Source organism: Diadema antillarum, unplaced genomic scaffold (assembly GCF_040938485.1).
Source record: "Diadema antillarum isolate AM-2024a unplaced genomic scaffold, OU_Dant_1.0 seq00001725_RagTag, whole genome shotgun sequence".
In the NCBI taxonomy this organism is placed as follows: domain Eukaryota; kingdom Metazoa; phylum Echinodermata; class Echinoidea; order Diadematoida; family Diadematidae; genus Diadema; species Diadema antillarum.
In genome coordinates this window covers 258939-273787 of record NW_027272412.1, presented here as the reverse complement: position 1 = coordinate 273787, position 14849 = coordinate 258939, and the positions used below count along the sequence as shown (strand labels likewise).

The 14849-nt window shown below is 39.1% G+C and overlaps 1 protein-coding gene across 1 annotated transcript in view; it reads left to right on the top strand.

Annotated features, from left to right (window-relative positions):
• Window positions 1-14849, top strand: part of LOC139711884 (uncharacterized) — a 103091-nt gene that overhangs the window by 64363 nt on the left and 23879 nt on the right. Inside the window, exons 13-25 of the mRNA XM_071623733.1 lie at window positions 215-313; window positions 885-947; window positions 1424-1622; window positions 2377-2553; window positions 2842-2973; window positions 4008-4186; window positions 5532-5607; window positions 6337-6440; window positions 9682-9859; window positions 10156-10350; window positions 11629-11853; window positions 13170-13328; window positions 13921-14091. Of these exons, the coding sequence (XP_071479834.1) occupies window positions 215-313; window positions 885-947; window positions 1424-1622; window positions 2377-2553; window positions 2842-2973; window positions 4008-4186; window positions 5532-5607; window positions 6337-6440; window positions 9682-9859; window positions 10156-10350; window positions 11629-11853; window positions 13170-13328; window positions 13921-14091 (1957 nt within the window). The remainder of the gene's footprint in view (window positions 1-214; window positions 314-884; window positions 948-1423; window positions 1623-2376; window positions 2554-2841; window positions 2974-4007; window positions 4187-5531; window positions 5608-6336; window positions 6441-9681; window positions 9860-10155; window positions 10351-11628; window positions 11854-13169; window positions 13329-13920; window positions 14092-14849) is intronic.

The window sequence follows — 14849 nt, the reverse complement described above, 5'->3', positions numbered from 1 at the left end:
CTTTGCTTTTTTGTAATGAGACAATACTTAAGTACTCATTTCATTACTATTCTTTTCTGCAAATTGAAACACTGTTAAATGTGCTTCAATAACATTTTGCATAGTATCATACTTGGAATATGATATGGTATATTATGGTATACAGTATGAAAGAACACTGATTACCATTGAGACGTCTGCAACTCTTACATGTTTGTACATGTGTTCTTGCCAGGGGTATGCAGGAAACCGAGGTATGGCAGGTGATCCTGGTCCACAAGGTGCCCCAGGCCTGGATGGTAGGCGTGGCCAGCCTGGATATAATGGATACAAGGTAAGGTCAAGGTCATAAGGCTCTCTCTCGACTCTCTCTCTCTCTCTCTCTAGTTGCCTGCTTGTTATCTCAAGCTCAAAAATTCAAAATCTGGATTTGGTAATTGAATCTTTATTTCATATCAGGAGGATTGTACAAGCGTTATAACCCAACAATACTCAGTTAGCTGAAAGAACTAACCAACCATCTTTTTCTTTATTAACCGGTTGAGGACGACTCCTGAGCATACTCGGGCAGGGGCCTATGGGAAATGCGTGTTGTAGCAAAATCAGCCCGTCCTCAAAGGGTTAATGGATTTTTACATCTCTGTCTGGATTATCACACACGCATGCATGACCACACATGTACGCACACACTTCACATACACACAAACAAACACCCTTTTTTATGTGCACACCTCACATGTGTTCCGTATGAACGCAGACCCAATTTTCCACGCATTTGTAGTGCATTACTTACTGGGTCCTGTCATTATGATATAACGATTCCCTTACAGGAACGGACAAGAAGATAATATCTGTGCGTGGATTTGCTACCTGAAAATTTTGTTTTTTAATTGTGATAAATACAGGGTGCTCCAGGAGACTATGGACAAGATGGAGATCCAGGTCCACCCCCAGACCCTGATATTCCCGTATGTACTCTTTAATTTGTGCTCTAGGGCTTCTCTTCTGAATTTTTTTCCCCCTTGCCTTTTCTCTCCTCTTTTTCTCCACTCTGATTAATCTTTTCTCCGTATATTTTTTGGTATATTCTTTCGTTCCCTTGTCTATTTCATCTTGTTATCGCACTTCCTCTTCTTTGTCATTTTTGTTTTCTTTCCACTGGTGTAGCAAGCAATAATGTAATGCCTTAAAAGTTTTTGAATTATATATAGATACTGAAGGAAAATACACTTTTTTTAAAATCATGTGTTTGATTGGATTATCCATAATCACATCACAAGTGCTTGTAATTAGAAATAATCATGAGAGTGATTACAGTAGAAAACATAAAGAACACTTGTATAGAAAATCCTGTAGAACTCACCTTGAGTTTCAAGGTGGTGCTCAAAGCTGACACTCATATTTCATCTCCCTTTCTGTTTTGTGTATGTGCTACTACTCAAAGGAAATAGTGCCAGGTCCTCCTGGCCCATCAGGTCCCCCAGGTGCCATTGGTCGCCCAGGTTACCAAGGTTACCGTGGGTTGTATGGTGATGCTGGTCAGCCAGGATATCCAGGGTCCATGGGTCCCCCAGGACCTCGTGGCCCCGATGGGCCACCTGGGGATGGAAGAGATGGACAAAAGGGAGAAACTGGTTCTCCAGGTATCACTGTATTTTCTCAATTTAATCTGTTTTTTTTTCATTTTTCTTTTTTCTTCACTTTTCACCATTTTTTGCAAAGTGATATATTGCAAAATAAAAGCAATTCATCACAAGAAAACTAATACAAAAAATAAATCATCAATGAAGATATCATGAAAAAGGACAATCTCTAGGAAAAGCTTCATAAATACCTGAACTTCACTTCAGTGAAAGTATTTACCATCAGCTGGCCTTACCTCGTTTGATCAACACGTTATTTTATGCACAATTTAAAGCAAAAGTAGAAATCTCTATGGTGTGACTATATATGCCATTCTGTTTTGATGCAAGAAGGAGGATTTTGTGGATTAACAAATATTTTCACTTTATCAGTGTTCTAGAATATTGTTTATCTCAAGATAAATCCAATTTGTATCATTTCCATGTAAGGAAATCACTTATTCTACTTTTTAAAAAAGGATGATAATTTATGTTTATATTCAATTGCTTATCTCTTTATCACCAATTAAATTCTTGCAAAATTGTCCTGAGGTAGGAAATACTCTGTCTGCCAAGTTAACATATGTTTAGTGTAAGCAGTATCCAGTATATAAATTAAATGTTAGCTGAAATGTTCTCTTGCCAACAAATTACTTGGATGTTTGATATACAAGTAAAGTATGTCAGTAATGGTAATATAGTCCACGTGTTGTCCACACATCATTCTCTATCAAGGTTCAGTCTGTTATAAGTCATTCTTCTCTTGTGATGGCAGGACTCCCTGGCATGCAAGGTGATGCTGGATTTGAGGGAGGAGTCGGCAGACAGGGAGAACCTGGAGACAAAGGAGAGATGGGAGAGGACCGGCCTGGACCCCGTGGTATGGATGGGGCCCGGGGAGCGAGAGGTGTTCAGGGACAGAAAGGCAGGCGTGGACAACCAGGAGTACAAGGTGAGTTAGAGAAGATTTCTGTGACCTGTACTCTATCAAGCTAGCCACCTGCAAGCTACACATATTGTAGCATGAGAATTTACCCATGTTTTTAATTTTATTGACTGCCAATACATTTATACTTATAAAAGTAGAAATTTGAATGAACAAAATGGAGTGAACATTCACACGTCTTTTGCATTTTGCATTGCTGTCATATTGCTGGAACTGTTGGCAGTATCTACTCTCTGAAATAATTCATGTTTGGTCTCTTCAGAAGGATTTCTATTCTCTCTATATTTGTAATAGGCCGTGCTGGTCCAAATACAGCTGGTGGCGAGAGCAGCCAAGGCCCTCCTGGAGACCCCGGTGCCATGGGTGAGAAAGGATTTAAAGGCCTTCCAGGAGCTCCTGGTAGAGATGGACCCAGAGGAAGAAAGGGTAGGTTGATTTGTAATCTGTTTGCTGTGAGAGTTTCACAAATCTCCATAGACTTTTACCAGCAAACAGCTGGTAAAGCCCTGCGTACAATCAGTCAAGATGTTAAAGGCAGCATGAACCCCTCCTGTCTACCACTCCCCCACCCACCAATGGACTGTTGTTGCAGGCAATTTCTATAAATTACTCTGTGTAATCTTAAGGAGATATGAACTCATTTTCAAGGATATCATATGTCGAAAAAGCATGGATTGTGTAATCAGGGAAACAAAGTTGCAGGTACTCTCAGAATGTCCACGCAACATTCCATGTATATTTTTCATCAAAGGTTGCGTGAAACATAAACTACTTGTAGATTTGCATTACTTAATTGTCCTCACACTGCACTGTGTGAATCTATCTTGTTGCAAAATGAGGTCATGTGGCTCCCCAAATTATTACAAACTGATATTGTAGTCCTTCTGTAGGAACTACTCCTATTCATGCAAAATGTCTTACACACCACAATGTTTGGGACATTGTGCTATCTCTCTTTTCTGTCCATTCTTGACCCTTCATGTTTCCTTGATAAAGTGGTAGAATATTGCAACTATTGCATTCCATTGCAACTGCTGTTGAGGGATTATTAGGTAATCGTAAAACTCATACACTCATGAACAACTCTCACTTTACGATTATGACAAGTAATAAATCTGCAGACTGTTTTCATTTGCATTATCATGCAGGTTATGGGTGGAAAATGGCAAAAAAAAAGGAGAAACTTTAATTAACAGAAAAAATGGCAGACAACTATTCAAAACACTACTTGATATCATGCTCTTAACTCTGAAGCATATACAAAAAATTGGAAAGTCATTCAGAAGACATCAAATTGCAAATCAGCCAGATTGATCTGCAATACTTACCCTTACGTTTTTCGGGCTACTTTATGACTTCATGCAACTTTCTATGACGTAGGGACACATAAAGTCCATTTTTCAATTTCATATATCCTATCTAATGATTGTCATGTCTGGCACTTTTGTATCCTCCAACAGGAGAGCTTGGTGGCATCTGTCCCCAGTGCCCACCGGGTGTCAAGGGCGCTCCAGGAGACGAGGGATTCCCTGGCCAATCAGGATTGCCTGGTGTGGACGGGCTGCCCGGATTCCAGGGGGCCACAGGAGAGATTGGCTCCCCTGGATTTGCTGGCTATAGAGGTTCAGAGGGATTGAAGGTAACTAGAGAAGCACTCTGAGAGCGCAGACCTCCACCAAGTACAACGTTGTAGCTATAATTTCCACCAAAAATGATCTTGTTCTTCCGTCGAGATCGGTGATTTCCACCCACACATATGCATGCTGAAAATCGAACGATTTCCCAATATAGAAGCTTTTTGTTACGTCATAAACCTCAGCTGCCCTAGCAGAAACTAGAGCATGCACTCAAGTGCGTGCATGAAAACCTAAAAGATGCGCAGCTTGAATTCCCAAGTTCGTTGACCCTACCTGCCAAAATATTGAAAATCCTATATAAAATCCATACAAATTTCCAGATCACTACCAAAATGTAATCATCTGTTCCTTGAGTCATTTGCAACCTTTCCACAAATTTTATCTAAATCCCTTTGCAAATTCGTGAGTTTTTTTTTTGCACACGGACAAACAAACCAACAATAATGAAAACATGACCTCATCCCTTGGCGGAGGTAATAATGCACTCTACATATGGTAGAGATTCAGTGCAGCCTTGAAATTTTTCATTATATGTGCCATTGCCTCTCCAGCTTGAATTTTAACATCCATGTTATTCATGTATTTAATGAGTGAAAGTTTTCAAATAACTAAAATGTCTTGGAGAAACCTCCAGATAAATATGTGGAAATTGAGATGAAACTTGATCATAGATCTCTATGCACACTCCTACCCACTCACCATTGCCAGGGTGAACTACACAGTTCAGATTTTAGTCATGCGCAATCTACATGAGAAATACTTTGTAAACTTTATTTTCTTGAATGTTATCTCGACAAATTTTTGTCCATTTTGCCCAAGTTTTGTCTTGGGAGCAGAAAAATTAGCTCTTGAAGTTTTATTCAAATTCATGAAATTCTTGGAAGTTTTTATTAAAATGCATGAATTGAGCACTCTTCTGATTTTTGTTTCCTTATTAAAATTTGTTAGTTGCCAGAATTTTCTACAATTTTTCAGATTGTTGTTACTAAGTTTTGAAAAAATATGTATAAAAAGTTAATGTATCTAATCTCTGTACACATGTATATAAGAAACAAAATTACTTGTAGATTGCACACTCTATGCTGATAACTTTCATTCTTAACATGAAAGTTAATTACTCAATATCTTGTGTTTGTATGTACACATTACTTTTGTTATCATTGGCCATTACTTGTGTTCATAGTTTCGTTGTGGTCATCAGTTCATAAATGAAGAGCACTGAGGTGACCAGAAAGCTATATTAAGTTCAAAAGTAGAGAAGAAATAAACAACATGTGGAAATCTAAAAGTTTGATAGTTCTGTATAGTTTATGTTTTGTTCTGTACTGGCTTTTTCTTTACTTGCAGGGAAACCCAGGCCCAAAGGGACTGCCAGGAATAGCTGGGCAACGTGGAGAGCTTGGAGACTTTGTGCCACTTCAGGGTAAGAGCTCAGCTCTTGATCAAGCATCTTTCCACAGGGAATATCTGTCACCTGTGAAGACTCACATGTTTTATAGGCTAGATTTGTTCCTTTGACAGTTTACAGTATTTCATCCTTTTTTCAACATTGATTCAAATGCTTCCTTCCAATTTCAACAGCACAACACAATATTATCGTTCATTTGCATTGTAGCTCCTGGAGAGTTCCACCCAGTATCAAACCTGTAATTATTTTATTGCACATGTTAAGTGCATATTACTTTATCTTTTAGTTTGCACACGAGTCTTCCTTAAATTTCCTTTTTTGAGAGAATTGAAGTTTAGAAGATTGAATCATATCCATTGGACGTGTCGAAACTTTAAAATGATGACTTCTAAGCTTGGATAATTGTAGTCTCTATAAAGTTATTGACTCAAAATAAGATTTTTGTGATATGTTTTGTATTCTACAAACCACTGGAAGAATTTGTGATGAACTGGTGATGACACTATCTCAGATAGTGTCATCATCAGTTCATCAGATGTGCATGCATGGTTATAACCGATGAAACTCGTCTTGCTATGTAAAACTTTTGAATTCTGTATCGTACTTATTCTATGTCCATGTTTTAATAGTTTGATACAACCAACTTGAACATCCTGTGTTTGTTTTTCCCTTTAAATTTCAATTACAATTTCTTCCCCCATCATTTTTTCTGAACCCTCCCTCTGGTCAAACACATTACTGTAGGGTTTGATGGTCAGGCAGGTCCAAAGGGTGACAAGGGAGAAGGAGGTTTTCCTGGACTTCAGGGGGAAGTCAACTACCGGCTTCCAGGAAATATCAACCTCACTGTGAGTTTTTACACTGTGCTCCTCATGACTTTGTCACATTTTCAGAGCTCGCAATGAGTATGATTTCTGTATATCTATCATACATGTAGTTTTCTTTCTAAACGTGAGATCATATGCATTTGCATGTGCCTCTGCATGTGATTTGTATACATGTAGAAGTATTCACTTCTCTCTCTCTCTCTCTCTCTCTCTTTTTTTTTTTTTTTTTAGTGCAACTTGCATAGGAGTCTGTTAAAGGGATTCTTAAAACCCATATAGAACCCTTGAATATTGTGTCAATGTGACCTATCTGTTGAACTGAAGCACTGTTATGCCAGAGCAGGCTTTCTAAGTTAATAAGATTGAATGGGGGGAATATGAATGGGGTATGAATGAAAGTACTTGTCATATTTGAAGTGCCTATGCGTACAAGGGATTAACCCTAATCCCGGGGGGGGGGGGGGGGGGGGGCCTTTTTGGCCCCCCCTTCAGATCTCAGTCGTGGATCGCGCGATCCTCGTGAAAATTTGCAGTGAGGTAGAGGCCAATGTAATCTACAAGACTGTATAGTTAGATTTTTCAAAACTTAATTAATGTATTTTATATTAATTAATTTATGCTAATTTATGCAAAAATAATTTTTTGCCTATAAATCAAAAAATAAAGCTCCAAGACTTCTAATTTTTTGTAAATATATTCTTTTCAACATCCTCAACAATAATATTGAAGCAAAAATTAAGATTCATAATTATTTCTTATGTATTTTATTGTTTATTGAATTTCTTATGTATTTCCTTGTTTTTTACTTTTTGTTTTTCTCATTTTTTTCGTCAAAATTTGTCGCAGAAACTTTTTAAAGCACAATCAGGCTAAAATAAATCATTATCAGCCATTGAAAGTAAAAATATTTATTATTATGTGAATTAATTGCAAAAACACAATTTTCATTGGATTTGTACACAAAATCATGTTTTTGAGCAATTTTTGGGTCGACGAATTTTTCTCAAAGGGGCGTGGCTTCAAAATGGTATGCCCGAGAGCGACAAATTTGGTCTCAAAAGTTTCGCGATACTTGAAAGAAAAAGTCATAAAATGTCACGGCGAGAGCATCACACGTTGCGGAATAATCACGCAAAACGTCGAGGGGGGGGGGGGCCAAAATGCCCTCCCCCCTGGTGGGAATAGGGTTAATTGGCAGAGAAAACAATCACAGCCAAAAACCTGATTATGAATTAAATTGCAACTGACTGACAAATTGCCCTACATAGACATAAATTAGCACAGAATTAATCTGTGTTCTAGTAGTAGCCAAGATAAAAAGTGATTGGCATACATACTCAGACTGGATTCAAACCAATGACCTCTTGATCAGTGGACAGGTGTCTTATCTACTAGAGCACCAAGCCTGTGCCCGACTGCTAGTTCTGGTTCCAATCCTTATATGTAGCATGCAGAGGGTAGTGCAAATTTATTGAAATTAGTGAAATTCTTGTGTCAAGTTAACTCGATGCAAGAATTCAATTTATTTGAACCCATCAAGAATTATCTCTCAAACAACAAAATCCATAGGTATACTCCACAGTAGGTGTGGCTATGGTGTTCATGATGCATTTTTATGCCTCCGCCACGAAGTGGTGCCGGAGGCATTATGTTTTCGGGTTGTCCGTCCGTCCGTCCGTACGTCCGTACGAACGTCCGTATGTACGTCCGTACGTACGTCCGTCCGCTTTCGTTTACGCGATAACTTGAGTAATATATACTGGAATTTTACCAAACTTGGTCCAAGTATGAAGTATGATGGGGCAATAATTTGATTAGATTTTGGGTGAAATCGGCTAAAGGTCAAAGGTCAAGGTCAAATCATGAAATTGTATCCGTTTACGCGATAACTCAAGACTGGATGGAGCAAATTTCACCAAACTTTGTTGGAGGATGATGTATGATAAGACAATTACTTGATTAGTTTTTCAGTGAAATTGGACAGAGGTCAAAGGTCAAAGATCAAGGTCAAATCCTAAAATTTATCTGTTTACGTGATAACTCAAAACTGGATGAAGCAGCTTTCACCAAACTTGGCCCAAGGATGATGTATGATGGGAAAATTAGTTGAGTAGATTTTAGTGACATTGACAAGAGGTCAAAGGTCAAAAGGTCAAGGTCAAATGCTAAAAATGTTGCTATTTCCCCATATCTATGCAATGCCCGCAGTTATTTTCTTGAAACTTAGTGTAGACATGTACTACTGCGTAAAGATTCTCCAGAGAGAGTTTCATGTCATAAGGTCAAAGGTCAAAAGGTCAAAAGGTCAAAGGTTAGGTGAAAATGTTGCAATATCACTTTTCTCGCAAATGGTTCAATGTATCTTCATGGAACTTGGTACATATGCATGTACTGACTGGCAGGGATTATCTAGGTAATTAAGGGGTCATGGGTCAATAGTCAGGGGGTCAAAGGTCAAGGTCAACTCCTTAAAATGTTACTATTTCCCTCATATACTAGTATATGCAATGATAGCATTATTAGTTTTAAAATTTAATATATATGTACATGTATTACTTAATAGAGATTCTCTTGGAAATTTTCAGCCAGAAGGTCAAAGGTCAAAGGTTAAGGGTCAAAGGTCAGGTTTATATGAAAAAATATATATATTTTGTACTGTAATTACACTCTTTCTTCATACCTTGAAAATTATACTCAATGCATAAACTTATAATAAGGTCGGTCAGAAGTCAAGTAAAAATTTTCAATTCCCCAAATATGTGTACCTGCACTCTTTAATAGACATTTATAGCAAACCCAGTTCGTGGAAAGTGAACATTCAAGATATTTCTGACAAACCTGTTATTTCGATATTTTTGCCAGTTATGTGAAACTGTCATCACACATTGTGAAGACATTGTACCATACACCTATTGGGAGAATCATGCATTATGGCGGAGGCATCAGTCGCCGTTGCGACATTTCTAGTTCTTTATATTTGTTTTACTTTCACACCCAAGTTTAAAATTCACCCAAGAGAGAAAAGAAAAAAATGTGTACTTCCTGAAAGGAAACAAGAGAGTACAGAAATGGAGAATGTTTTGATTTTTCTCCTGCTCTCACTGCCTGCATTGTTACAGTAGACATTATAATGATGTAACTACTGTCGTGCTGAAACCAGCTCAAAGAGATGTTTGTGACTTGTGCTTGAAAAAACGTGTAGATTTGACATACACCTGTTTTCCTGTATATACATGTATTCATTCTTTTATTTTTTCATCAGGGTGACCCGGGAGAAGAAGGGGCTAAAGGTATGCAAGGTCTTCCTGGTACCCAGGGCCCACAAGGCCCTCAGGGTGAAAAGGGGGCCCGGTCAGTCGGTTTCCGTGGCCTGAAGGGCATCCAGGGTGATGACGGTGATGATGGTGAACCAGGCAGGCCAGGGCCAAAGGGATTTCCACGTAAGTAAACTCTGCCCTGATTGGAGCCTCCCTGCTCTATTCTTGGTACATCTCTACAATGTATGGTTCATCAACTGCCATATGCACTAACTGCACAATGTGCTGTCAAAAGATTCACATTTGAAAATGTATCACAAATTGAAAGTAGATATTTCATGATCACAAACTTTATGTGCCACAGTCTACCACATTATATTTGGTGTCTGTGTAGTGTATCGAGAAGTTTTGGGCTAACAAAGCAGTTGGTTGACATTGCAACTGATACGACTTTCTCACATTGCATTTCCCACCTGCAGCCATGTTTCTACCTGACCCAGATGAAAATCGGCCAGGTATTCAGGGCGATGTAGGTCCACCTGGCAGAGAAGGATTCCCAGGACCCCAAGGCTTTGAAGGAGAGCGAGGCATGAGGGGAGGACCTGGCTTCCCAGGGTTTCCTGGACAGCCTGGAGATCCTGGCTTTGTAGGCAGGGCTGTGTTTGGACCAAAAGGTTTGTGTGTTGAAATCCATTTTCAGTACCATCACTCTTTCAAAACATGATTTCATGCATCCATGCCATACTGAAACCAAATCAAAACAACACACACACAAAAGAAGAATCCTGTGTGTGAAGTAAATACATTTTTAACCCATTTTGCATAAATGTCAAAGGCAATGGACCTGAAAGGTGTATTTAATGATGCCATATTATCCTATAGATCTATCTTAAGTACTATCTGTCTAATAGCTTATTGAAAATGTTATATACAGTGTATATATACACACACACACACACACACACACACACACACACACACACACACACACACACACACATATATATATATATATATATATATATATATATATATATATATATATATATATATATATATATATATATGTCCTATATAACTGCACCTCTGCCAGGGGAGGAGGTTATGTTTTTAGCGATGTTGGTTTGTTTGTTTGTTTGTCTGTGTGCAAAATTACTCAAATAGCTGTTAACGGATTTGAATGAAACTTCCACCCGAAATGTTCCACCCGAAGAGTTTGAAATGCTGTTTAGGGAGGTTCCCAACAACAAAAGTCATCATCTGTTATGTTATATGGGTTAGTCATATCTGCTTTTTCACATTGTATGGAATAGGCAAATTTATCCTTATTGACTGCATGAAAAATGTGATCGTTCAATCGTTTGGTATCGTTTGTCATTTGTTACGTGAAAATGTTTTCCCATTGGAGAACATTACAAAAATGTTCTGCCCATGGGCGAACATAACCAATGTGCCTCCATCACCTGACTGTGTTTAGCCAATCACTAACCGGTATTTGACTAACCCATTTAATATTGTGTGATGTTTTGATGTTTTCAGGACAGGTTATTGTAATGCAGTGGCCAGGATGGCTCTGAGAAGCAACTTATTTGCACTGTGCTTACTTTGCACAAAAGCAGCAGGAATATCTGCATACAGGAAGAGTTGAAAGATAACACATACATGTACTCTGACTATACCAGTCACAAAATGGAACAGAAAAATGATATCTCTGTATTGTACAATAAATAGTGTATTTGGTCTGTCATATGTCAAAGCTTCTAGCAGTAAATTTCACACTTCAGTGAAATCATTGAAGTCCGTCTAAGCCATGAGGGTATGGAAAGGTGAGCAAACCTAACACAAAGAGCACTGCAGCATGACATCCCTATCAGGAAACAAAGCAAGCAAAGGATCATCACCCTCTCTGTCACTCTCCTTTATCTATTCTATGTGGTGCTACATGTTTCTAGGATTCCCTGGAATCCGTGGAGACAAAGGGCAAGCTGGCCGTATCGGCGCTCCGGGACAGCCTGGCGGTCCAGGTTTCGATGGCCTAAACGGACCCAAAGGACAGACTGGACCTCCGGGAGATTTTGGACAAGATGGCATCTCTGGGACTGCTGGCCCACAGGGACCGCCTGGTGCGAACGGAGCTGCTGGGAGCAAAGGAGAGCAAGGGTCACCTGGCTTTGCAGGTAAAGTAACTAGGATCAACCCCCTATTCCCTCCTGTAGATGACTGTTGTTTCTACATTTCAATTTCCATGAATGCTTGAGTCACAATAAAGGCAAACAATTAGACTCTAAATAGAACTTGATTGTCTGATAACTCATGCTGAATATTCTAATCTTTAGTGTTTCCATTCCATATAAACATTAAACTTATCCGTAGTACCTCTGCCAGTGGAGGAGGTTATGTTTTTAGCGGTGTTGGTTTGTTTGTTTGTTTGTCTGTGTGCAAAATAACTCAAGGAGCTGTTAACTAATTTGAATGAAACTTGCAAGCAAAGTTTGTAATGACACAAGGAACAGATGATCAAATTCTGGTAGTGATCTGGGAATTTATTATGGATATTATGGTTTCTTAACGATTAAGAGATAAGGTCAATGAACTTGGGAGTTCAAGCTGCAGGTATTTGAGGTTTGCAGATGCGCTGTAAAGCACATGCTCTGCTCAACGATGCACCACAAAGCTGGAAGCTGATGACGTAAACAAAAGGATTCTATATGGGAAATTGGACGATTTTCAGCACGTGTTTATTGGGTAGAAATGAGCTGCTTGGCAGAGGTCTGCAGTCTCCGTTTGCTTTCCTTATTGAATATGTTTCCTTCTGCCTCTACAAAACATAAGGATATTAAAGGATAAAAGTGGTAAACATATTTCCTTAATGCACAATTATGTGATCTTTCTATTAAGCATGTACAATGTAGATGTATGGAGTAATATGTAGATAAATAAGGAAAAAGGACCTATTAAGATCATCAAAGATATAAGCACATAAAAGAACCAACAGTTAATTTTTGGGCTCTGTCAGAAACATTGATGATATACATACAATATATGTATGTGTATCGTTTGTTGGACAGTTGTTTTTACGCCCATTGCTTGGAAGGGCTCCAGCACTGTTTCCTCTGGCAAAGAAAAGAAAGAAGATCAACCTGAAGATAAGAAAGTCTTTTCAAGACCAATTGGAACAGTCTGGGAAATGATAAGTTCCACAACTGGTATAAGTTAGATAAAAAACATTTGAATAGTATAAACTGCAGCCTACTGCTGGTGAAATATGGCACTTTCAGAGGTGCCTGATGTTATAATTTTTTTTTCTGATCGTGCAAACCAAGCACCCTTATAACTGTTAACTCAGGGTACTCCTACAGTTTACAACTTTAAAAAGGAGCACTCTGGGGTTATTCTATAATGTACATTTGTGTACTGATCACACCACACCAGAGAGCATCAGTGATGGGGCACTAACCGTAATTGTGTACTTTGTGTGTGTGCATATATGTAGGCCGTGATGGATTTAACGGCTTTGAGGGACGGCAAGGAGAGCGTGGAGAACCTGGAAGATTTGGGCAACCTGGACCCACAGGACCGATAGGTGAAACTACTGTGGGACCAGATGGTCAATCTGGTCTCCCAGGACCACCTGGAAGGCCTGGACTTAAAGGTAGGACAGTCTGTTGAGTTGTTGAGTTTTTATTTGACACATTTTGCCAGTCACCACTGGCTTACAAATTTACATATAGTTTCTAGATTATTATAAGACTTCATATTATGTGACTTCAGTTCATTCTCATTAATTTCATGTTAAAAGGAAATTAGTGAAGAGTGATGTTCAGGTCAGTAGAGACTTAGGAGATAAGAATATCACTGTGCCATTAGATTGGCATAACTATATTGCATACTGTTCTGTAACTTGAAAATGTGACACTTTAGATATTTGTAACTTCCATATTTTTGTGTGCTATGATGAAACTTCTTCCCTGATTCTTTCTAAAAACCAGCTTAAACATGATGTTGAATTGCATTTTTAAATCACTACTCTGAGAGTGTGTTATTGTGTGTTGTCTGCACTCCCTTGAATCAATTAACATTATATGAAACAAACATAACTGTGCTATCATGATGTGTGTTTATTTCAACCAAAGAAGGATTTCATCCCAATTTGTAGCAAAGCTACATTATATCATGAACCAGGCGGTAGATCCTCTACCTTCATTCTGAATATCTTTGTCTGATGTAATGTTATCATCCTACAGGAACACCTGGACAGATTGGTCAGAAGGGAGAGCGTGGGCCAATTGGTGGTTTTGGACCCAGGGGTGATGGAGGAGACCGTGGGCCAGATGGTCCTCCTGGGCGGAGTGGCTTCCCAGGCTTTGAGGGTCAAGATGGAAGGAATGGTCCATTGGGTTTCCCAGGCGAACAAGGTAAGATCAATGCAGTATGCCAGGAAGAGATCTATTAGCTTGTGGTTTGATGTTGTGTCTAAACACGCCTTCACACACACACACACACACACACACACACACAGAGTCAGACACACACACACACACACACATATTGTATACTTCTTCTTCTTCTGTTAAGTGCAGCTTCATGCTTGAAGATTGAGCACTGTAGTGTGTTAGAATGTGTGGCCGTATATGTGCTCCATCAGTCAAATTCCACAAGTAGTGTATTAACAACATTATATACATGAAGTGCAAATGAAATTTCTTATATGAGCTGCAGTTACATCTCCCTCAAGAAGGACTTGAATGCCTTGAGGGAGGGTGAGTCAGCCAGGTCTGCTGGCAGGTGGTTCCAGTCTCTGGCAGGTCTGGGGAAGAAGGATGAGCTGTAGACCAGATTAGTGCATAATGGTGTTCTGAAGCGGGAATCATGCCCCCTTGTAGAAGATGTTGACTTCTGAAGGTGTTCCTGCCAGTCAATGTCCACCAGATCATAGCGGATGCAGTACAGCATTACAAGACGGCTTTGTAGTCGTCTGCTAGCAAGTGATGGCCATTGTAACCTGTCTAGCATCATGGTAACACTGCTGTGACATTTGAAGTTTCCAGTCACGTAACATGCACTTCGTCGCTGAACCATCTCAATCTTGTTCACATTTTTCCCGGTGTGTGGGTCCCATACAGTATGGTGATATCAACATCTACTGTACATTCCCTGAGACACAACTCAGATC